A 26,074-nucleotide genomic window follows, 5' to 3' on the forward strand; every position below is an offset into this window, starting at 1 on the left:
AAATGTAGAAGGGTCAGAAAAGTAGAATTTTTGTCACATTTTAAGATTTTGAAATTGCATTTGTTGTCATTAATTTTACGTTTGAACACAGAGCCTAAAATAAAAGAAAAATGCTGTAATTTTTCAATAAATAATTAAACAAGCCACATCTGAAAGCCCAAACCTTTTATTCCTATAGTTGAAGTGTAGAATATAGAAAAGCAAGAGATAACATTAACATGATGCCATTTGGAGATCCAATGATTGTGTCTATCCCTGAACAATAAAAAGTAACTTTTTGCCTAAACTTTTAATTTTATCCTGCGTTGAGTGCGTTTGCTTCTCTTGAAAATGCAATGTAAATATTTTTAAATGATAGAAGTTTAATCAGAACAAACACAACTGAAAGGACAACACATAGCTTAAAACCTGTTTTTTTATGGAAACACACAACAATGACTTGTTTCAGATGTATTTGTAACTGTGGGATTGTATTATTTAATGACTTCACCCATTGTGCTACTGAAAGAAATAAAGTGGCACTATTAATGTGTCCACAGGCTACTGTCCTAATTGGATGCAACCACATCTATCCGTTCACGATTTAACAAAAATAAATAAATAAAAAATGCAACGTTGCTGCTGATACCATAATGCGCTCGGAGCTGTATAGGTTCCACACAGCTCCATCGGTCGAACGAATCACTAAATCAAAACCATAAGCCGGGAAGGAGCTGATCCAGGAGCTGCTGGGTCTCTGCTAATGAAAGCTGGTGTTGAATGAGGGGAAAGAATGAATCCAGACACCAGCAGATCCCAGAGCTCACTTCTATTTCTACCAGCCACGGCTCCAACAGTCAGTGTAACAAAAATGACAATAAATCAGATTTACTGCCAGGAAGAAGCCTTTCTGCAGCTCCCTCGCAGCTAATTTCGATCCATGGGACGAGAAGCAGAGCAGAGAGCTGTCTGTGGAGCAGCCTAAATAGGAGAACGCCACATCTCCTAGGGGCCATTCAGGAAGGTGGGGGAAATATGAGGCAGAGTCAAGGTGAGAAAATCCCCCAGAGCCCCCAAGGGCACATTTATTTATTTTTTTCCACAAGGAACACACAAACATGCAACAAGGTCATCACAATTCAATAAAGACTGATTGATTAAGAAGCCCTTTATAGTTTAATCAGTGTCTCTCAATGACTTGCATTTTGCTAATGTCACACTGCTTGAGGTGAAATCAAATCACAAATCAATGAGAATTTAAAAACAGTTATCAAAATGGCCACCCAAATGCATTAAAAAAAAAAATCTTCAAATGCATTATATGGAGTTTGTAGAGTGGGACAGAGAAGCTCAACAAGTGTGACTCAATAAATGAGAATAATACTGTAATTCCAAAAGTAAAATTCATATGTTGTACAGAATTAGTTGTATATAAAATGTCACGGCATATGAACTCATGGCCAAACTGCTGACAGTTGTCCAGGCGTCGGTCACCGACTAATTAAGGGAAGCCACAAAGTTTTACTGTTCAGAGAGCGCTGTATGCAAGAATGGTGATGGAAAATTAAGTGGAGGAAAGAAGTGCGGCGGAGAAAGGGGGACATGCAGCAGGGGTCGATGCTAAAGAAGCTGCTTTTTCACAAAATGCTGTATGCAAGAATGTTAATGGAGAGTTAAATGGAAGGGAAATTTTAAAGGAAAAAGGTGCATAAGCAACAGGGATCATTGCTAAAGAAGCTGCCTGTTCACAAAGTGCTGTATGCTAAAGTTTAAGGGAAAGTTGAGTGGAGGGATAAATCACACCTTGCTTCTTTAGCAATTACTTTTTGTGGTGGGCTTCAAAGACTGCCTGTTGGACAACTGTAAAATCAACAGCTCCATGATTGAGGAGACAACCACATGGTCATAACATTTCTGTTTTCTGAGAAACTGAATTTTTGTTTTTCATCACCTGCGAGCTAAAAACGATCAAAATGAACAGAAAACAGATCACACTTGAAATACATCAGATTGTGTGCTGTGAATCCATATTTAAATTTCACTTTGCAACTTAAATAGCTGAAATAAATGTACTCTTGATATTTGTTTTACTTTATCCACATGTGGCTGAAAATTAAGACCAATACAGGTAAAAAAAAAAACAAAATCCGACTAAACAAACTAGTAAATCATTAGAAAACATTAGAGTGGTGTTTGTCTTTTTTTTTTTCTTTTTTTTTAAAAGTCACTATGATGTTTTCATACACAGCTCTGCATTGTCAACACACTTAGTTTGGTTTACATGCACCTCTAGGAGAGCATCACTGCATCTTAAAAGGACATGAACCTAAGCTTCGTCTACTGCCCCCCCCCACACCACAGACATAGACAGAAACAAAAAAAACTAAAAAATATATATATCCACAGTTTGCAGCAGACAGTACAAGAGAGTACAGCTGTAAATATATTAAGACAAAGACATTTGATCACTTATATCCCACCTACAATCAAACGCGAAAGTGTGAAACTAATAAACGGAACGAAGCAGTAATGTTGCACAAGATTTCTTTTTAGAGACAATCGTTAAAAAATACATACAAAATATATGTTTTCAAATACATAGCATATTAACATCGTCAGACCGCAACCCCCTATATGCTCATTAACCAGGAGGAGGTAGGCAAACTATAAAGGAAACATCCGCTGTCACATAAACCAGAAATCTCCCGTCCTGCTACACACAAGCCATGTCTAGAGCTTGAAAATAGGAAATTGCATAAAAGCCTTCTCTTTCTTCTTTATTCAGGCAAATTATTTTCTTTCCGTTTCTGAACCCCCCCAACGTCGAAAAAAGAAACAAAAAATCCCTGATTCAAAGCTTTCTCCCCTGCTGTCCCATTTTTAGAAAAAGGAGGAAACCTGGACCGGCGTCTGTTTTTAACACCTGGGTCAAACGTTACACTTCTATACCAGTTTTGTTTTAGCATATTTCGTTTACTAGAGAGATTGAAATAACAAATTTAGGTTTAAACAGATAATCAGGACGATACAGCAGAACGCTGTCTGAAACCAAAGAAAATACCTTTGGCAAATCAATATTCTTCGCTCTGTAACAGTTTGTAACATATTTTGTGCTTGCTATGAGCTCAAATGCTTGTTTTGCAGCTAATAGCTCGGTAGTGGGTTTCAGCGCGCTCATGCTGTACACGCACAGTTGAGGATAACTGTCCAGGCTCGAGGCTAACGTTTCAGCTTTTTGCTTACGTCTATACTAAGCAGGGTGGGTTATGCAGTTGCTGCCGGTAAAACGGCGGCGACTGACACTCAGCACTGCAGACGTCTGTGGAGGATTGGAGCTTTTTCTTTGGTTTTGCTTTTCTAAAAGCATTTAGAAATGCTCCACCAAATCTGACAGAACTCCCCACTGAATGTTGTTCTGTTTAATTCATTACAGCATATATAAGTTTAGGTTCTGCATCACAGCCAAGAAAATCTAACTTGCAGATTTCCCAAATCTTTTGCATCATGCAGTACAAAAATGAGCTCAGTTGTGCTGACGTTGCAACTCTTCGCAAACTTGCAGGGGTAATGCTCGAAATGTGGGCTCTTACAGGACCCTACCCACTTATCGGCACCCCCGGTAAAGATGTGTGAAGACTCTTAAATGTGTCATCAAATAGGACTTTTTAGTATAAACTCATACAGATAAAAAAAAAAATCCAACTTTTGAGTAAATTGACTTGTAAAGAAAGCAATATCTCAATTGAAACCATTAGTTTTACCAAAATAATCAGTGCCACTCTTATTGGCGCTCCTGCTGTTAATATCTTGGGTTGTACCCTTTTGCCAGGAGGACAGCCCCTTGTCTTTTTCTACATTTCTCAGCCTTTTGCGCATACAGAGAAGGATCATTGTCCACTCCTCTTCACATAGTTTCTCTAAATCATCCAAAATCCTGGATCTCCTCTAAAGCTCTCTTCTCTTCGGTTCTGCTCACAGATTTTTCCATATCATTTAGATGCGGGAATTGAAATGGACACTCTGTGCTGGAGTTCTCCAACAGGGAGCTTCAAAGAGTTTTCTTTAACCTGCCTTAGCGCCCTGCTCACTGCGTACAATGGGAAGACTAACTGGGTTTGGCCTTGTTTGTTGCAGCTCCAGCTCTCAGAAACATTTTAATCATTCTTCTGACTGTAGATATGGAGCAACATTAAAAGGAAAGTTATTTTCTTGAAGCTATTTTTTGACGTATACTGATACTGCCACCTTTCTGGAATGGCATGATCTCTTGTCTTTCCCATTTAGATGATTGACTAGGAGAAAACTGGCCTCTGTGTCATGTCTGGGAAACAGGAGGTCTCGGATTAGTAACAAATGGTTCTTAGACATTCTGATTAACTCTAGTAAATTACAAATAAACAAAAACAGCTTCAGTTAAATTCATTTTAAATGACTTGTAAAGTGTCAATTGTGTATACCTGTAACAAAATGAAAAAAGGTTTACTTTTGTTATTTTTTTGGCATGGAAAAAAAATAACAAGCTCTTCACCACATCCTTACCTGGGGTACCAAAAGGTGGCCAGGGAGAGGCATTTTTCATTTAATTTTAAATGTGAATTATCTTTGTTACACTATAATCATGAGTTAGTTTATTTGAACATTATTTTATCCTATGGAAATATTGCTGCACCCATGAAACTAGATTGTTTTTTTTATATTACCAGAGATTTGGACTTATTACACGTGTATTTTGGTTATCTTGTTGCGGTTATTTTTATTAGAGTGGAAATTTCTTTCCTACTCACATTATTGCAGACAGCTGATGACTGATGATAATAATTATATCTCTTTGTTTTCATGCTCTTTGACTGGGTTTACAGACCAAATCAATTTACTAAAACAAACTCTAACATATATATCTACTATTAAACCCAGACACCTTTCCCTGTAAGATTTCACATAAAGGATCACAACAAGTTCTCGACATGTAGAAGAAAAAAAAAGCCCTTCCTTGGGGAGAAAACCAAACATCTTCATGCTGCTAATGTTCCCTGGCCCAAAATAAAAGTTTCCTGGTGTCCAACAGGCAATCAGCAACGCAGATTCTGCATTAAGGTAACGACAGCCGCTTGTAATATACAACGTTCATGACAAGTCGTACATGTTTCGGTCCCTGACAAACTGACAGACTTTGCCAGAATCCATTTTCACATGTGCCTGTGTATAAATATGTGGGACAATCTTTTATTTCTAAATATAGAGGAGTATAAAAATAAACTAAACTTACGCCACCGACTCAAACTGAGCTTGAAGTTAAAGGTATATCACATCTGCAATTATATATCATACATTTAGATATATATATATAGATATATATTTTTTTAAAGCATTGCAAGCTAGTTTATAAACATCAACTTAAAAAAAGACAATTAATAGCAATTATAGACATCTTCTCAAAAAATTGAAAATACTGATTAAACAGAAAAGTTGCCTCAAGGTGCTATGGAAGACTATGATTCTGCCCCGGGCTGGTTGCTCCCCCCTAATAAAACCTTTTACCAGCGGGCCAACTCATTAAAGTTGATGAGATACACTCAGAGGAGTTATCCACCAATAGGCTGCGAAGAAACGTCACAAGGACCTTGAGGATCTCAAGCTCAGGGACATCATATCTGAGGATAACGAAGTTTAAATAAAAACACCTTCTCTGCCAATATACAAGATGGAAAATTTCCTCATTCTTTCGATCGAGCCCCCTACAGCTAAGAGGGAGGGAGGCTGAAACCATACGTCGGGATCAGCCTAAACCAGCAGGAGCTCACTCAGGAAAGGAAATGTTTCACTGCACACACTGTACAGGCTGTTGAGCTCAGCATGGCGCCCCCATCAGCAGGAAGGGCTCGCCGGAGCAGAAGCGCTGCCCCATGATGGAGCTCTGAAAGGGAAACCACTGGTGTCCGAGAGAGGAACGTCCGTCTGGGCGCTCAGCTGTTCCACTCGAGGACTTAAAACCAGCACCGCTACGCCTCATGGCAGCCGACCACGCACTCGCATGATGAATTGAGCCAACGGCTGGGAAACTTTCAACAGTGGAGAATAATAGAGCGGGCTTTCCGTTCGCAGGGGTCAGCCTCACCGGCAGGCCGACAAAACGAATGAGTTCAAGCTTTGAGCAAATCCTGCTGCACAGCCTCAGCTCGAAACACCCCGTTACATGCCGTTACGGGACGCTCGTTTCAACCCGTAAACTATACGTCTTTATCTCACGGAAATTTAAACATTTCTGGACAAATGAAAATTGAAAACGCCAGAGTGACCTTAAATAGCATCAAGAAAGCTGGGAAGTTTACCCTAATGATTGCACAGCCAGTTTTAAGTACAGTGCCTAGAATAAGTAATCACACCCTTTGATCTTTTTCACAATTTGTCACATTACAACCACAAACTTTTATGTATTTCGTCTGGATTTATTTATTTTTTGGGTACTGAAGAATTGAAAATACCAAAAAAAGTGGGACGTGGAAGGAAAACGACAAACGATTTTCCCGTCTTTTCACACTCCATAATTAGATAAAAGCCACTGCAACCAACTGCCTTCACAGTTAATCTAAATAGCAAATAAAGTCTCTGTTCAATTTAATCTCAGTGTAAATCTATATGTTCGGTGAAGGCCTGAGAGGTTTGTTAGCGGAGATCTGTGAAGAAAAAGCCTCGCAAATGCTGAGGGACAGAGCAGACAGATCAGGGAGGAAGTTGAGAAGTTTAAAGAAAGAATATGTTGATACACTCCACAAATGTGGCCCGTATGTAGAAGTGACGAGAAGAAAAGCACCGTTTAAAGTTTGTCCTGTAATGGACATTTTACTTTTTGTATTATGTACGATGCATATATGTAAAAGGTGCGCAGCTGCAGCATGTTGTTGAGCTGAACTTGGTAATCCGTTTCAGGATGTGGGAGTCGTTTCTCCTCCCGTCTCCATCTGTTGATAAAGCCCAGCTGCAGCACTGGTAGGTGCTGGGTACTAAGACCCTTCGCCTTGGAGAACAACAACTTGTTATCACCACTCCCGCCCACGGGAAGCCCATAAAGATAGGCAGACATCTCTGTCAGTCAGAGCGGACCCGCTGATCCACATGCTGGGATCCGAGTTTGTTCCCCTTATGCGTAAGCTTTAATTAAACGTGCGTTTGATCTCCTCATCAAACAATTTGGAGAGTAAAAATCGATGTTGACAGACACCAGGGCGATCAAACATCGACCTTTCTTTCACGCGAAGGGTCATCCCCGAGCTGCCGCCTTGTGGGTGGTGCTTCTCCCTTCACAGACACAGCAGCAGGGCGGCGCTGGTCGTTTGTTTGTACTCGATGACTTATGAAAGCTCATCTGACATTTATCTAAATCTAACCACACAGAGAGGGCATACTTTAAATATGTATGCAATTATGAGGCTTCTTTAAGCAAACAGCGTATCATTAAAGTGTTTCACATCTGGGCCAAGAGTCCTGTTTTATGCAAATCAAAATATGGTCAGCCCGACATATGCTGTTGCCCCTATTTGACTGATCCCTAAATGTGTAAAGCTGTTAGAGATATACCCCAAAAGGCTTGCTGTTGTTGCAGTAAAAGTAGGTTATTTGTAAAAAAATAAATTCAAAACTATGCTTTAAACCGTAATTTTCCACGACCGTGTCTGCGTCTATCACATAAAACCCAGCTAGAACGCATTGAAGTTTGCAGTTATAATGTGAGAAGGGGTGTGAATACTTTTTGAAAAGCACAGGGCAATTATTAACTATATAATCAAAAAGAGCAAAGCAGAAAACGATTCTGATACACTTTCATAGTTAAAATTCTCTCCCACGTATCCGGTGCCTCCTCGCCCTGCTGTAGTTATTTGGTCAACATTCATTAGGCAGCGTCAGTCAGGGTCATGCCTTCAAGAGCTTAGCCTTTAAAATACGTCTGACCATTCAACTCGTAAGTGTAGAGACTTTAGAGGTTTAAGTCTAAAAGGGGTTACGTACAAATCGCAGCTTGCAGCTTCCGATACGAGTATAAAATCATCCTCATCCCTGTGGGAGTGAGCTCATCGTGGACTCAATATCCTCAAGGCATGGATCAAGAGACAGCTGGGTGGAGATCAAACTTAAATCTAAACCATTGGTTTTTGCTTCTATTGCTCTCAGTCAGCCAACTTCTGAGGAACGTTTCAGGTTGTAAGCTGTTAAGGAGTTTTTTCAGACGAATGGCGGCGGATCATGCACTGTCCCCGTTCTCTGAAGGATGCTGGACTCTGTTGCTGGTTGCCAAGGGGCTGGCCATCAGTCCTTCAGATTGTCTTCTCCGACGCCCTGGGCCGACAGCTCCGTCAAGACATTGTCCAAGTAGTTGGGGTCAGGGTAGCCGTGGCCGGTCAGGTTGGAGCCAAACTCTGTCTTGTGGTGAATCTCGTTCCACACGACCGTGTCCGACTCTCCCGTGGTGCTGGATGTGCCGATGGTGAAGATGAGGCGGCGGTCCCAAGCCATAATGAGCAGCTTTAACACCTGGAGATTGGGAAGAGAGAGGAAGAGCTGTATAAATCTGACTTTGAACAAAAAGGTTAAGAACAAAGTGTGAGTAGTATTAGAGATGAACCAGGAAGTCCTCTGGTGACCGGAATCAGGCTTTATGCTTTCCAGCTGCTGATTGATCAACCACTCAAACTAAAAGTCCAATCTTTTTCTTTCCAATCAGCGAATTCATCATACATAAATGCCACTTTGTTATGTAAGAAAAGAGAAAGAAAACGGTGCATAGAGTAGAAGTAGTTAGGAAGGAAAGAAGACACAAAGTTAGTTATTTTCAGTATCAGTGAGGTGTGTCAAACATAAGACAGAAGAAGAACAATGTTTGTAAGACGTTTTAGAAAGGGAAGTCTATTTTACACAGTTGGCTGTTCATTGAAGGTAGTATAAAACTAGACTTAGGTGGATGTTGGTCTTTTTGTTCCTTTCAATATCTGAAATCTTTTGAGTTTTGTATGATTAATTGCTATTCAGATCGGAAATGGAGATGTCTGCCTCAGAAGGTCATGTCCTACCCATTTTGAACACTAATGGTGTTCATACAGGTGATTAAAATGGAGTGCTAGATGACAGCAAATGACAGGAAGTTGAACGTTTTCAGCAAGATTGAGTCCTTTTATCCTTTTATACGCTGCGTCTGACTTTGGGGGTAGCAACTTTTGAAGGCCACATTCGTGGGCCGATTACGTTCCAGCAATGCAACGAAGGCTGTCCAAACTCAAAGGCCGACTAATGTCCCGACTTTTTTCCCCAGATTTGAAAGATGGTTACGGAGTATCCTTTGTTACCCACCCAGCTCCATGATTGATTGCGAGTCGAAGTGGATTGTTCCAAAGCAAGCGGCAATGGCGGAAGAAAGCAGCAAAAACTGTCTACACTTTCTGTGACACAAAACAAATCTTTACAGTGTTTTAGGCAAGAATATAGCCATGTTAAACTCAAATATCTGCTCGGTTTATCAAGATGTGACTTAAAGCGTAACTCTCCCCCAATGTAAAGGCATGACCCCGCCCCCAGACATCTTTTGGAAAATGGCGCCAAAGTGGGTGGTTACAAGAGCCAAGGGTGAGCGGTGGGAGTTTTAAGAGGTGCTCTTTGTGGCGGTCAGGATGAGGGAAAGTGATTTGTTGAAACATGGAGTGACCGGGATGACATCTGTTGGTTGTGCCACGGAACCATCTTCTAAGGTGGAGGATTTTGTTGCTCCCCAAATGCAAGGCTATGACGAAAGCATGTACTGTTGAAAACTCAACTGCAATACCCTCCGTTCAACCCTAAGAGGGCAGCACTAAGGTGGTTTTAAGATAAATATTGCAGAAGTTCACCATTTTTCGATTGCAATGCAAATTGTAATTGACAAATAAAACTTGATTGATTGATTGATTGATTGATTGATTAAAGTGAGCTACACTTTAATGGCAAAAGGTTTTTAGAGATGTCTGTTCCCGTTTCCAGCTAGCTTGTCTCGCCAGCTGACCGGGCATCTAGGCTCGCTATAACGGCAGAGAATACCTGATTCTCGCAGCATCATTTTCAAACTCCTGCTGGCTCTCCCCAATGAGTGGTAGTTAAACATAGATATTGTTCAGTCAGATGATATCCAACGGTTAAAGCTATACTTGGTAATCCAGTTCAGAAACACTTTTTGTTATACTGGGTGAAATGGTGCTTCCATTCTGACAGTAGTCAAAACATTATGTATTCAGTAAAAAGATCTCTGTGAGAGCTGCAGGCCTGTAAAAACTCTGACCAATCCTGTCATTTGGACCAAATGGCAGGGATTGGTCATAGTTTTGGTTTTGCTCTCACTCTCCTCTGTCTGTCAAGTTTCAGGGGTATCACCTTATCTACTGGTGGTCCCACATGTCAATCATTCTGACGCGCTGACGTAACACTAATGTGCGTACACGTTCCTTGTTCGTTTCTGTTTGCTAGCTGCGCATCCATACTTCTAGTGTTTATGTATCCAGTTAGCTTAGCGGTTAGCTTCAGTGTTAGCTATTCATTGTAGCTCTGCTGCTCTCACCGCATACTTTGAACATGGCTGACAGTCACAAGAAGCAAACAGCGTTCATGTTTATGAGAAGAAGAGGAAGGCCTTAGTAGAGAGAAATAAGACCAGAGTAGATTAGGGTAGACTTCTGCCCCTGAAGAGCAGAAGTGCAGGTAATACGGTTTTACGCATGCGGTGTTATTTACAATGGCACTTGGGGAAACTTCAGTGTTTTATTTCTCACTGTGCAAACCAGTTTGGCCAAGATTAAAGTTAAGCTTCAGAATGGGATAGTTTTATTTAACTTTAATGTCTTACTGGAGAGCAGGAGAGGAAATTTGGAAATGAATAATTCGCTTATCTTCAACACATGCCTGCGATTGCAGTACAACTGCTGAATATAATCAAGGGTGGGAACAGCTATTGAAGTAGAGACTGTCCAATTTCCCAGACACTCCCTTATGGCCTTCACTGTGTTCAACCCGGACTACGCCGATCGGGTCCTTCAGAGGATGCAGCCCCTAAAATTTACACACAGCTTAAATGTGCAAAATACGCATGCTCTTTAATTCTTTTTATTGCATTTAGAAATTTTCCGAGATGCAGAGAAAGAGAGTGAGAGAGAGAGAGAGAGAGAGAGAGAGAGAGAGAGAGAGAAGAGACTCTGCATTTGTAAAATCATCAAGAAAGTAGAAAAAAATCCTATTTATAGTTTGAATTAGAAAATCCTAAAATCAGTAATGTGTGTTTCCGCGGACTGAAGACGGGGCTCACCCTCCTGCCTTTCTCGTTGTCAGGGAGGTAGCAGTGTCGAGGGAAGCCTCTCGCACTGAACTTCTTGCCGGGGTTGGGATGCTCGTTGGTCTGCCGAAACAGTAAAGAACAAAAAGTACATTTTTAAATGCTCTCTTTAGCTCAAATACAACTTAAATGTGTAGGACATTTCCACGGCACCCGCAAGACAAATATAGTATCATCATCGCTGAAAGGACCTTTTGAGAGAGATAATATACAAAATATCCTAATTTGATAATCTCGATTCAAAAAAGGCTGTTTCAAGAGTCCCCATGTGGAAGCAAAATTATGACATCAGATTGTTAAAGGCAGCAATATAAAACTATCGTATAACACGATCATGTTTCCCAAAACCTGATTATATTTAGAGAATGATCATTTTTATTATCTTCCCTTGTTTCTTTTAAAAAAAGAGATGTCGCTGTTACTCCAAACATTCCCTTCTGCTGTTATTACAGTAGAAACATTACAATACCAGAGCGAGCTAGTACCAATATCATTGCCACGTTCTATTCAAGGTCTAGACCTACTGCAAACTAACAGGATCTGCAGAAACTAAAGCAGAGTGAGGAATGAGAGGGCACAGAGAAAAATCAGCAGACCTTCAGTAATGTCCCTGCTAATGATGAATTGGGCTGCCGTGCTGACCAGAGTGGTCATGACCTCAGGTATTCTGACCCTGGGGACACTAAGGCTTCTCTGCTGGTGGAGAAAAGGTCAGTTTATTGTCTCCACTAATGCTCATCTCAGCAGTCAGGATAAAACACACAGCACTCCTTTTTTTCAGCTCAGACTGTGGCTGCACATGCCAACAGATAAACCCACAGCCACAGCCTGAGACTGCCTGTTTTCCTCCATGGCACGACACCTCACCCTTCAGCACAAATATCCTTCTGTCGCAATTAAGTGGCGAAGCAGTCGTAGAGAACCCACAGATTTAGATGGGGAGAGAGACGGCGGATCAATGCACAGACAGTCGTGGTGGATTTGGCGAAACGAGATGGAGCTCACCTGGATCCCGGCGGGGATGTCGTACACGATGCGGATCGTTTTGCAGTCTGAGTAGCCGGGCAGAGAGTGGGGGATGACATGATACTCCATCTTTCCAGGGGGCTGGGTGCCTGTTTTCTCCCCATAGATGGTTTTACATGTTGGGCACTGTAGGCTGCCATCCTGGTATGAAAAAAACGGGTTTGTTGATCACACAGTCACATTAATGACGGCTAAACAGTGCATCAGTCAAAGGCTTCCTGAAAAAACAGTGGAAACGCTCCTTCTGAGATTTTTTTATTGAAACAAAATGCAATGTGTGAAGAAAACCATAAAGTCCTAGATTGCAAACAGGCTTAAATTGACGGCAACCGGACATTCACTCAGTTTTTCTGAAAACGCTTTGAGCCCTATCCAGGAGTCTTTGTCAACTCTGCCGGCTCGCATTTGAGCAACCAGTAGTTGAAGCGATATTTTTAAGGACATGGAAGCCCATCTTCCAAGGCACATTCCAAGTCAGATGGAAATCTGGGCCTGGATAAGCTCATTAGGAGGGTCAGCTCTGTCCTGGGATGCCCCCTGGACCCAGTGCAGGTGGTGGGAGACAGAAGGACTGTAAGGAAAATCATATCACTGATGGACGATGTCTCCCACCCCATGCATGGAGCTGTTTCAGAGCTGTAGAGCTCTTCTAGTGACAGAGTTCTGCATCCCAGATGCTCTAACAAACGTTTCTGCAGGTTGTTCCTCCCAGCCGCTATCAGACTTTATAATCTCTGCTGCTCACAACAGATTCAACAACTGTTTGCATCATGTTAATGGCTGCACAGGTTCTGATCCAATCATTAACCATTTACACTGTAACCCAGATCCTATAAGGCAACTTGCACACGCCTTAGCTACTTGGGGATGCTGCTGCATTATAACGCACATTGCATAATTTTCCACTGTGCAATATTTATTTACTCTGCTATTTACTTCTTTTTAAAATCTTCTACTCTTGGTAGTTTCTTTAGAACCCATTTTAAATTAGACTAGTTTGTTCTTTTTTCTTCTTTTTCACAACTAACAATTCTGTGTCACATGCAGATTTCCCCACTGCAGGACAACAAAGGTATTGTTATTCTTATTTTAAATCAACTGCCCACCTTTCACTGTCCCGGGTCGTTAAGAGGCTATTGCTCGGTGTGAGTGGAGTAATTGGTCGCCTGAATCATGAATCACCGCCCCCTTGTGACCGCATACACAACGCCGCTCAGCTGGTTTGAATGGTCTGTCTTTGGGACAGACCAGTGTTTGTCTTAGAGTGTTATTAGATTTGAAACTTACTGGTATGTTGTATTTTGAGAAAACTCTCCTGAGTTTCCAAAATTCTAAGCAAAAGTCAATAATTTTGTATTTACGAAGAATCAACAGAGTTTATTAAGTGTGAGAGAGTATGGCATGACAGCAAACTGCTGGCAGGGTCAGTTTTCTCCATCTGTGGTCCTGTGACTGTGTCAGAAAGGGATGTTTCACCTTTAAATCATGCTAAAAAGTCACTCACTATGTTTCTATTTTGTAGTTTGCTGAAGTTGTGAATCCTTAAGGTATGTTTACACTGAACGCGATCCAGACGTTTTTTTCCCCACCTGGATCTCCTGGATCACCTGGATTGGTCGCTTGACATTTCGCCTCTTTCTCGCAAACAATCCACCCTGGCAACGCGGCAACAACACAACCATTTTCCCCCAGCCCACTCCACAGCGTCATCAAATAGGAGGAGCGTCTGTCCACTCTCTGGTTCCTCTTGTCTGTTCAACTCACCGTGGCGGAGATGGATTTTACCGAGCGAGTCGCGGTGATGTATGCAATGTGAAAAGCTGAGCAATGGCGTCAGGCGCCCCTGGGTCCATCAGATCCTCCAGGGATGCACCCGGTTTGGCGAGTACTTTCCAGGACCCAGAACGAGGAGCTACTGTCCCACAACGGGGGACGGATCCCTCCGGGACACGAGCTACAGGCATCTTCAGTCAGTAAATCCATCATTGCTCAATAAATGTATAGCCTAACTGTACTTTCTATATATGTAATACATAAAAAAACTAATTTTGTGCTTAAATAAATGGACGAGGAGCACCTTAAACCAACGCGAATTGACAGAAAAGTTCAGATTTATTTTCTTTTAAATCGGGCGAAGTATCACTTTGCTCTATTCTCTGTTTTGCTTTGCTCTGATAGTCTAATTTGTGCCTTTCGCATCAGTCTAAACGTGTCCTTTGCATTATAGGCTGTTAATCCGCTCCTGAAAGTGCCTTTACATAGGGATAAAATGTAAATGACGCGCTCCAAATGTCTTGTTCACATTCGTTGTGAACGCACCTTTAAAAAGATTTTAAGTTTTGTTTCTCATCTGTTCTTGAACTTCTTTGAAGTGGGGCATGATGTGCTGCTTTTCTAGTTCTTTGACGTCTAGTTCGTGTTCTCAGACATGTTCGATTCCAGGGTTTTATTAATTCCAGATCTTCATCGTTGTTAATTAATAATATAACAAGACAGGCTATCTATTTTTCCCATAGGGCCAAGTAGGATATATTTTACCCCCTATTATATCACATCATTTAAAATCTCTCGCTTTATTTTACTTCCTGGGTCATAATTGTCTAATAATACTCTAAAGGAGCACATTTGAAACAGTCTGTTTACCCATTTTTAGGGTTTTGTGTTGTAGTATATCATATAATAGAACTGGTAAGTTAAAATTGCGCTGGATGATTATGTGTTGTTTTTACATACCAAATCAAATAACAATGAGAAAGTAAAGAAAACTAAATTACAATTTTATTTCAGAGTAAAGTCTAAATCCTAGGGGCACTGTTATGCAAATACAAATTTAGGGTTATGCTTTGAAAAAAATAAAAAATAAAATAGTACACAGTAACAAAAAAAGAAACATGTTTAGGCAGAACAAATGTCCTTCTAATGCACAAATTTATTTTCTTTTTTCAAACTTGAGGCGAACACTGAACCCGTGTAGGTGGTAAGAGAGGGGGTTGGGCGCTTTGAGCGATGAAGTAGTTAGCATGTTTGAAGGGTATTGTTATAATGTGTAAATGGCATTTCTAATGTGGTGATTAACACAAAAGCAGAAATCTCAAAGAAAAAAAAGCTTTCAACCGTTCCCACAATGCTTGTTAGCTCCAGACATATTTTCAGGTGCAATCAGAAGAACATATTATGGCTGACTGAAGGTGCTTTGATTGGTCTAAAAGTAACATTACCATTTTATACAATCAGAAAGAAGTGAGTGGTGATTTCACAGTGATTTTATTAAACACTTTGCCGACAGGTCTGATCCGACGGGGGTGCAGAAGATCCCCATCTGTGTGCGCTGCAGTATCGCGGGTTGATAATTTAGCAGTGTCATGAGAACTAGTCAAGCTGTAAGATATCGCAAGGTTTATTCGAGCCTGGAGCGACATCATAACAACGTCTGGCTCGCAAGCTTTTACCCACCTTATTGCCATTGTTGTACATGGCCACCAGGCACAGCAGATGGTACATGTGACCACATTTGCCAAGTTTTCCCACCAGCTCTGGCTTGATGCCTTTGTGCTGCAGGACGCCTTCATAGCCCGACGACATCACCAGCCTCTCCATGCAGATGGTACAGTCCTGGAACAGCCAACCAGAGATACTTCTGCTGCCATGACTGTGTGTGTGTGTGTGTGTGTGTGTGTGTGTGTGTGTGTGTGTGTGTGTGTATGGGTCTTTCACACCCAGTTAGGATGCTGAATAGTGACAGATTGCATCTGTTGGAGTATACCAAACTTTTTCCTGCTTTTTTTTCTTTCCTCGGTCCTTACCTCATCTGGCACCACTTTAATCTTCTCCGTGTATCTCCGGACGACATCTTCTGGGTTTTTCCCTAGTGATAAAAATCAAACGAAAGGGATGATCATCCTAGAAATTATGGCAATATGTAAAATATGGTGGACACTTAAAATATTTAGCCCTAAAATACATTCATCTTTTATTGCAGGAGCATAAAAATCACAGTGAAAATGGTAGAATAATCCAACCTTTAATTTCAGAAAGTTTATTCCACACTGGGGAAAAAAGACTATATTATCTGACTATATTTTTTCATTTAATAACCGACAGCACAATTATCGGTACTCCTGCTGGACTGAATTTCCATAGACTATATGGTTGCTAAACGAAGGAATGGGTTCCCTATTTCGCTAAAAAAAAAAAAAAAAAAAAAATCATGCTTTGAATGTTTGACAGATGACAGATTTCTGAATCACTATCACTGTGTAAATGCTTTTATGACACCATTGTTTTCACCAATTTGGGAATTGTTATTTTATAACATATGTATATCGCAACCCTACAATATAGGTTAGAGTCGCACAATACGAATAAGACAAGTAATCATGATACTTATTACTTAAAATTGTGATGTCAATATTGATTTTGATCAACACAACGTTTTTGGACCTTTTTCTAAAGTTGCCACGTCTCTCTTTGAGCTTTAGTATATCAGCTGCTGAAAACATACATCAGTCGTTCAGGGCATTAAAAATCTTCTAAATTGAATATTCCTGTTCATGATTATTTTGAATCAGATGAAATATGTACATGAGATGTTGATAGCTTGGTATGACATTGCTTTGCATGTTTTTATTTTTCTGTAATTACTTATGATTATTGAATAAAACCAAATTTTTATTTTTATTATTAGGTTGGAGGCTTTACATAAGCTTTCTGCCACTCTCCCTACAATATCCCAATTGTTTCTAACTATCTCTGTGTGTTTTACAGTTCTAATGAACTAAACTGAACTAATATCTTGTACGACATCCTTGATAAATCTCTCTCGGTCTTCCGGTCTGTTTTCCTCATTTATGTTCTCTTCTTTTCAGCTCCCCTTACAGTTTTCCATTAAGACTTAGGCCTGACGTGCCCATGGGGTGAGGCCGATTTTGTGCTTAATGAAGTGTTTATGTTAAATTAGCAACGTGTCTTAAATCATTATCTCGCTGAAACTATCAATGCCGACCTGTTTTCATTATGCTTGGTTTATTTAGTCATTGTGCCATGCACTCCAGCAAGACTACGTGGCTTTTGGAAGAGAAACTTGCCAACACCATCACAGATTCTCGACCATACTTAACATTCGAGAGCTTTTTCCCAAATTTATATCTTGTTTCAAGGCAAACCCAGAAGGGATCGCAAAAAATACTCAAATCTTTCAATTTACCAAACCATGCATTTCCAGTTAAAAAACCAACTCAGCATAATCCAAGTTCACGTTCTTGTTAAGGAGACTTGGTGCTCTCAACAGTGAGCTTTCCTACTTCTCTTTCCTGTTCACTGTCCATGGTGACAACAAAAATATGGGGTCCTCATCTGGTCTAGTTGGGCAAGTGGCTAAATGAAATGGCCCTCTGTGTCATATTTATACCATATTTGTACCTTTGGGGGAAACAGCAAGTCATTTATTATTAATTAAGCTTTCCTAGAAACTTACAATATATTTTTTAAATGCTTTGATTTAATCTGGGTACCAATAATTGTGCAACCAGGGATTTAGTTGGATTTTTATCCACACTTTATAAAAGCATTTAACTTAAAAGTTGGATTTTTACATATCATTTCCAGTGTGAGATTATCATACTTTGATAGAACATGAATTTGGTTTTAGACATTTTTGCATCTTTAAAAAAAAGAGTAAAGATTTTTACTATGTTCCTACTAAATATGACTATGCATGTGTCCTTTTCCCATATATTATACAGACAAGTGATGTGGGAGAGGAGGTCACCTTGAAACCGGCAAATAACAACAGCCATTCCTTACACTCTCTGATAATCCCTGTGTGCCACCAGGCTGAGAGCACACACACAGCTTACACCCCTAATACGCTTACAGGCAACCTCTTTCCCCCATGAGCCTTTGTTTGTTCATTTGAGGCACAGCCAGGGAGCAGAAGCAGGGGCCGCAGTTGAAAGAGACAGAAAAGCTACGGTGCATAGAAAGGAAAGAGGCAGGAGAGAGAGAGAACAGGAAAGAGGAGAAAGATATAGGTGCATGGATGAAGGATATTACACTACTGGGAGAGCTTAATTAGTCACATCAGAAACCTCCCAGACATTTTTGTTTCTGTACAATAAGGAGAGTGAGAATAATAAAGCTCATCTCCAGGCTGCTCACTGCCACCCAGAATACATTTGTTTTTATTCTACAACTACACACGGGGTCAGAAATATAACAAAAAAAATCTCCTCTCTCTCTCAGTTCATCCTCACATGTAACCTTTACAAAATCTAACATTTCTTATATTATCAGAGGAAATTTAAATAAAAGGTAGCAAAATGTAGTGATGAACAGGGAACAAAAGGCAAATATTACTTATTTTCCCAAACATGGGGATGCATTCAACTTCCTTAGATCCACAAGACCCGCTCCATTACATGTTGCACAGAAGTTTTCTCAGAGGTCTTCTTTGTAAAACTCTAGAAAAGTTACATTCACTGCAGACCAGGGCCTGACAGGTTATCGGATAAGCCCTCTATCTACCAAAGGTTAGCTCCAAGCAATGTTCCCCCTAATTGTTCATGTGTCTAAGCATTCACTGGACTTCTGTGAGCAACATCACACGTGCACACCGAGTCTATACCAGTATTACGCCTGTCCAAAACCTGACATTATAACAAGTTACATGGCTTACTAAAATAAATCACAGCAATTTATTTTAGATTACCTAATTTAGATACAGCTAATTTAACCCAAAAACATGAATAAGACAAATATTCTTTGCATGAGCTGTATTGTATGTTTCAGGTCAGAGTAGGGGTCCTGCTAACAAAGAACTGACAGACATGTACATCTTTCAGAGTTCAAATTTCATTGCAATTACATGACTTACATTTTGTGCAATGAGATTTATCACAAGCATGTGGTACTGTGCAGCCTCTCTTCTGTCAGTCTGCTCCAGGGCAGCTGTGGCTACAGTGCAGCTCACCACCATCAGGGTGTGAACGTGTGCATGAATGGATGAATGACTGAAGCTCTTTGGGGTTTTCGGACTTGACAAAGAACTATACAAGTACAAGCCGTTTAAATATATTGCTGTGGTCCTCAGGCATGCGCTCAAAAGTAAAAAAAACAAGAGACCTATAAACAGAGTTGCTTTCCAAAAATGGAGGTAGAATAAGGTGCAGCTCCAAACAGCAGCTGATAACGCCAGCCGAGCAACAGCGCTCCAGAAAAAAACAGCAGGTTGGTTTTTGTAGCGCTCAAAAACCAACCAAATTGGTTGAAACCTGGAACTTATGATCGCAGATAACCCAAAAAAAACACAGCCACAGAAACAGTGTCATGCAGCCGGAGTAACAAAGCCGCCACAACCTGCCCAACTATAGAGGCATCTGCCCCACCCATCGATCACTGGTGCGCTCTGATCAGCACCTGGTGCACACAGAGTGGGACCGTGGAAAATCTTCTCACCAGAATTGCTAAATGGTAGAAAATAACCTCATTTATTATTATTTTGTTTACAGTTCAGCTTGGATTTTATCGTCTGCGCTGCCTAGATTTGCTGTGCGTGCCGAATTTAGATGCAGTGCGCGATTGAGGAGAGTTGGTGTGTATGAAGAAAATCTGTCAATACCTTGGTTTTTATTCAATAAGGAAATTAAGATGGAAATGAACTTTTTTTTTATATAGCTGCAAGTATTTTGACTCAATTATCCACAGCATGAGGCACGGGTATAATTAAAGGCAATAATGATCGCTAAGTTCTGCTGATAGCCTGAGGAAGACAATAAATCAGCAAGCACACGAGCAGGTTATTCCCTCAAGGGAGACGTCTCTTATTAATACATCTGTGCATTTCCTACTACAGTATGCCAAGTTTTCTTGAGGACAAGAAAACGCTCTATACTATCCAGTTCCTATATATCTGATGATTAACCTGGCACCTACATCTATAAAACCTCCTTTTTCAGCCTTGACTCTTGTCTGACCTAAAATCTGTCTGTAGCTGCCAGTACAGGATGTAGTTTGTGCTTCAGCCACAAACACACAGCTTGAAACTTGGCAGGATGCATTCTTGTGCTATAGGGATCTTGCAAATCTGGCAAGACTCCAGCTGCCTTGCAAGGTTATGTAATGGATCTCCAGACTGAAGAAAGTATTTGGTTATTAGAAAGCTTGTTTGTTATATTATCTTTTGTAAATACTAGAATAAATGGTGATGCACTTTGTAGCTTAAAAACACATATGAACTGGATCCTTTCAAGTCATTTCTGTTTCTGTTTGGCCTTCTTTATCAGTGTCTTTGGCATATGATTGAATCTAATTTCCCTGTCACAGTATTGTGTGCCTGCCTTGCCTTACAATAGCGTACAGCAGTGGTTCTCAAATGTTTTCTGTTGTGCCCCCGTTTCAAAACTGAAGAAATTTCAGGCTCTCCCCCATCCCAGCAAAATAGGTCAAAAATTTAACCTTTATTGTTTTCTGTTTTAATGGAGTAAAGCCATTCAAGTGTGCTGACAGGAAAGGGGGTAAAGGACCTCAGGCCAGAATCGAACCCGGTCATCTGCTCCAAGGACTGAGGCCGCCGTACATCCAGCTGGCGAGAATCAGGTTACTAGTGTACAGAGGTGTAATGCGTTAAGTAAACAACTCAGTTTTACATTTCTGATACTGCAGCATCTATAATTTGAAGCTACTATATAATTTTTGGACATGCCATAAATACCGCATATATGCTTCACTCCCAAACGTCTGTGAGAGTTACTCAAATGACCCAATATCAACATTACTCCATCACATGCTATAATATGCATACACTCTGTCTACACTGGTGAGAATTCCCTCGCCTTAACATGCTGGATGCTTGGACAGGCTCCAAGTCATAGCAGTTTAATATACTTTCTGATTAATTCAGCTAGCATTTATCTGACCAGTCGGGGAAATTCATAGCCCCCATACGGTCAAACAAGTAGATCACTGAACATAGTTAAAGTGTGCAATCACAGCTTGGTGGATTAATTTTAGAGGTAATCCATGGTTTACCTTTAACTAAAAAAAAAAAAACGGTCCGGAAAGGCTTGCTAAATGGAAAGAGTTAGCAGCAGACCTTGCTGATAATAAATTATTGTAATCCAAGCAGAGCCTGCATGAAACCTTTCAACAGTTTATTTGAGAGGATGGGATGAAACGTAAACAACAGACTCACAGTCAGCTGATACAGGCGCCCTGTGAGAAATACTTGGCAGGACACTCTCAGCTGAGTGTCAGTAGTTGCTTGACTCTTTTCCCAAAAAGTACTGGATATTCAAGCAAAAAAAAAACTCTTGCAGTGAGGCGACCTCAAATTATTTGCTTTCATGACACTTTTTTTTTTCCCCCTCCTGGTTTTCTCAGACTCACCTCTCTTCAGGTGCTTCTTCTTGGTTTTGCGCCGCATGCCATTGATCCCTGGCACAGGCTTCATGTCGCTCTTGTTGATAGGTGGTGGGTGCAGAATAGGCTTTGGGGCTCGAGTCAGGCAAACGGGCAGACCTGCAGCGCACATCAGGATACCCGTCATACCTGATACATATGTACACACGCACACGTAAACACAAAGGGGAGTGGAAAAAGAACAGCGAGTCAATCACTTCCTTCGGCATGAGTAAACGTTTGGGTGAAAAAGTGAAGACATTTGTGTGAGGATGCCTTTTCTAACTCATTATGGAACGTATGCTGTAAGCGTGGTGATTTCTAACCTGCTAGGGCCGGGTGCACAGGTCCAGAGCCGGTCAGATTCTTCACTGGTAAAGCAGGAACACTGTAAGGGGGGAAAGAAAAGGGAAATAAATGAGTAACAAAAAAACAAAAACTACATTAAATGGCCTAAATAGTGCACCACTATCTATTATATTAAAAAACTAAACAAAAACAGAAAAAGCAGCCTACCATCCTTTCCTCTAACCCACTATAAATACTGAAGTGAAAATGTCATGCACTTTAACAGACACTGCTGGAATGGGTTGAGACGCCTTGACTCATGTACAAAGCACTCCAGCAGGGCCTGATTCAGGATGGCATTTGGAGAGCTTGGAGTTTGTGGCGAACACAGATGACAGATCACTTACACACATTTCAAACTCGGCCGAGCAGAGCGGACAAAAGCCAGCGGTGTATTAATAGCAGAGAATTCAGTGACTCCTTATGCGGGGGGGCAAAATCTTAATTCAAACAGCATCACCCTGCAGAGCAGAGCTCAGGGACCACAATCACGTCTTCTGGTACAAAAAATAATTCTAAACGGCAACCCAGCTGATGCCAAAGCCTGAAACAATAATTTATTTTTTTTTACCTAGTTTTAAAGCCTCTGGCAAGAGAACCGTGTATTACATCTAGGGCTGGGCAACGATTAAAATATTTAATCGCGATTAATCGCCCTGATTAATCGCGATTAATCGCGATTAATCGCATTGTATTTACAAACTCCAAGAATGAATTCAAAAGTAGTGTAAAGAGCACTTTTATTTTAATGTTCTGCTGCCATATGAACAAAAGTGTTGTAACATTTGTACCACTTATTTTATACTGGATATTTTCAACCCATCTATTGAATTTAGTGCACTAGTTGATCTTTTCTTCATAAGAGAACAAGCACTGCAGCCAAAATATGGCCTTTTTTGACCTGCTGTATATTAGCCAGTCCCTAAGCTTGATGTATCATGAAACTGTTGACCTTTTGGGTTTTGTGGTTTTTATTTTATTATTACAATTTAATAATAATAATAATAATAATAATAATAATAATGATAATAATAATAATAATAATGTTATGTTCAGTGTTTTTTCGCTAATCCACCTCTTATATATTTCAATCCTTATGTAATTTTGTCTGTGTTGTGTGCACCTGCCTGTTGCTTTAATCCTATAAATTTCCCCGTCGTGGGATAAAAAAAGGATTAGCTAATGTTATCTTATCTTAAATAACACTTTTTAATATATGTACTGGGTTCTTTCAAGGTCTTAATTACATGTTATGTGTGGGCTCCAGTAACATCCATCCATCCATCCATCCATCCATCCATCCATCCACTGATCTACCTGGATGTTCCCTGGAGGACTGAAACGCCTCAGTCAGAGACGTCTGTCTGTGGGTCTGTCGGGGCAGTGAGAGAAGTTTCGTCTCCTCTCTCCGTTTCTGGGGCTCGACGTTTTCATGTTTTTTCACGTGCTTAGATAAATTTGTTGTGTTTCCACTGAAATTAACCGGCTTTTTACAAAACATACAGCTTGATTTCATTTACGGTATTAAAATAAAGCCGAACGGTGCTACTTCCTCTGTTCATGTTTTTTCGCTGCTGCGTTTTCTCTCAGCTGTTTGTGTATTAAGTTTGTGTGAGAGCTGAGTGGGCGGGCCAGGCTGAGCCTGCGTGCTGATTGGCTGGCGCCGCTGAGCCATGTACGAGAGGGGAGGGGGAGCGGGAGAGTGCTGCCGTGAACGCGCGCTGCAGTCAGCACGCCTGCTGACTGACACTGACTGAAAGCATGTGAGCAACATGCGTTAATGCGCGATAAAATAAATATCGCCGTTAATAGTCTAATGAATTAACGCGAAATTAACGCGTTAACTTGCCCAGCCCTAATTACATCACATCAAACTTTCAGGATAAAAGGTTTTACAGCAGGTGTTTCAGATCTGAAAACGGTGAAGCCCACCCAGAACAAGAAGTTTTACTTTTAAAGATCCCACTTTCAATCGGCAAGAATCTGACAATTTCTTCTGCTTGACTACTGATTGCCCAGTTGGTATCTGAAGCGAAAAGACTGAAAACAATCTAATGCTGGAGAAGAAAAAGACCTGTCTGCTTGATACTATATGCATGCTAACCAAACATACCACCCACTTTACTAGCACTTTAACTAGTAAGAAGGAACATATCCGAGCTAACTGTCACAAAATCCTGTTTCAATTTCTTAAAAATAATTTCTTCAGCTGTAGAAAGACATCAAGTAACCTTGTCATTTTTTTTTACTGCCTGTGAGTGACACCGTTTAATTTTTTTTACTTAGATTGTGATTCCATAAAGAAGGTGAGAAAACGACAAGATTTTGTTTCAGAATTTCTGAAATGTTCTTGGTAAAATTGCCTAATTTCTATAAAGGGGTTCAGGAAAACTAAAACACAGAAAACCATCAGATTGATACAGCCGGCAGGCTCAGCAACCGTAACTTCATACACAAAGACGGATATTGTTTGGCTGAATGAAATACCACTGTAACAACAGACTCTTGTGAAATTGTAGTCTATTGATAATATAACATATATTATTATTATTATTATTATTATTATTATTATTATTATTATTATTATTATTATTAATAATAATAATAATAATAATAATAATAATAATAATAATAATAATAACATAGAACACAACAATCAAGAAAACATGCAAAGACAGATTTTAACCAACAGTTATCCTGGTTGACATCCCCATTTTGCAAGCACTCTACGTTTCTTCTTGATTTAGGACAGGAATTATCTGACTCACTACAGTCTACTTTTAAATAAGGACCAGAGGCAATGGAGGCTTCCATTTGTATACAAAGCAATGCACTTATTTTCTCATGTCCTCAAACTTTTGTCATAAGGCAATGGTCACTGTTGTAGCAAGATAAAAAGGACACATGACAAAGCAGTGTGCAGATTAATATAAGCCCCACTCAGTTCAAGTTGACCTCACATCTTCTTCTGGTGGGCTGGAAAAGTCATGATGCTTATTTATTGCTCAGTGAATCTTACATTCCCAGGTTTATTAACCCCAAACAGGCCTCGACACACAGGCCTTTGAATCCTGTTACCATTTGACCACGGACCATCAGGTCATTGGCCCTCTAATTCTCCTGAACAGCACAAACCCACATCAGCAGTCTGCTTAGATACAAGTGAAAACCTTTGTTCCTTTGCCAGGGGATGCCCTTCAGTGAGTCCAGTGCAACAAGAAATGCAGGACCGAGGCCTGGATCATGTGTCCCATCCCGACTCTGGTAGGGACTCACATGTGCTGCGTTGCTCGGCTCAGTTTAGCAGGAATTCTGCAAATCAGAACTAAAGTAGAACTGATTTGCAGAATTGTATCATAATACAACTATGAATGTTGCGATTTATTAAAACAAGATGATATGACACTACCTGCCCTGCGATAGCCTGGCGACCAGTCCAAGGTGTACCACGCCTCTCGCCCACTGAATGCTAGAGATAGGCACCAGCACCCCTCGCGACCCCATGAGGGATAAGCATGCATAGATAATGGATGGATGGATGGATGGATGGATGGATGGATGGATATGAGACTACATCGTTTATACTGAGATGGTCTATGCTGTGTTGTAGTTCTACTTTTAGGTATTCCAGTAGGTTATTTTTTTAGCCATTTCTCATATTTATCTACAGCTGTTTATTAAAAAAAATGCCTGTTTGAGACAAAGCTTTGCTTCAGAAATAACTTTTTTATAATTACTTTATGAAAAGAAAAGCATATCCAGAAAAATAACGGCATTCAGCCAAGAAATACTGAGATAACATTTTCGGTCCCGATCACCCAGCCCTGATTAACAACCGCAAATTTCAATCAATTTCATTTATGTGATGGACCAACACACAAAGTAGTGCATAATTGTGAAGCGGAACCCACTCTAGAGCAGAAATAAACCTCTAGAGATGTTTAAAACAGGGTTTGCCACCACACATTTAGAGGAAACATCTGATGC

General features: G+C 40.5%; 1 protein-coding gene across 2 annotated transcripts in view; it reads right to left on the bottom strand.

Annotated features, from left to right (window-relative positions):
• Positions 1-1,031: 1,031 nt before the first annotated feature.
• dtx1 (deltex 1, E3 ubiquitin ligase) overlaps positions 1,032-26,074 on the bottom strand; it is a 74,090-nt gene continuing 49,047 nt past the window's right edge. Inside the window, exons 4-10 of one of the 2 annotated variants that reach the window (XM_012866277.3) lie at positions 22,066-22,127; positions 21,728-21,859; positions 16,150-16,211; positions 15,800-15,958; positions 12,326-12,487; positions 11,294-11,383; positions 1,032-8,505 (exon numbers count right to left, since the gene is read on the bottom strand). In XM_012866277.3, coding sequence (XP_012721731.1) covers positions 8,281-8,505; positions 11,294-11,383; positions 12,326-12,487; positions 15,800-15,958; positions 16,150-16,211; positions 21,728-21,859; positions 22,066-22,127 — 892 coding nt within the window. In that variant the 3' untranslated portion in view covers positions 1,032-8,280. Of the gene's footprint in view, positions 8,506-11,293; positions 11,384-12,325; positions 12,488-15,799; positions 15,959-16,149; positions 16,212-21,727; positions 21,890-22,065; positions 22,128-26,074 lie in introns of both variants that reach the window. The other variant, XM_012866276.3, reaches the window with a different exon arrangement.

The sequence above is a fragment of the Fundulus heteroclitus genome, chromosome 12, assembly GCF_011125445.2.
Source record: "Fundulus heteroclitus isolate FHET01 chromosome 12, MU-UCD_Fhet_4.1, whole genome shotgun sequence".
NCBI classification, from domain to species: domain Eukaryota; kingdom Metazoa; phylum Chordata; class Actinopteri; order Cyprinodontiformes; family Fundulidae; genus Fundulus; species Fundulus heteroclitus.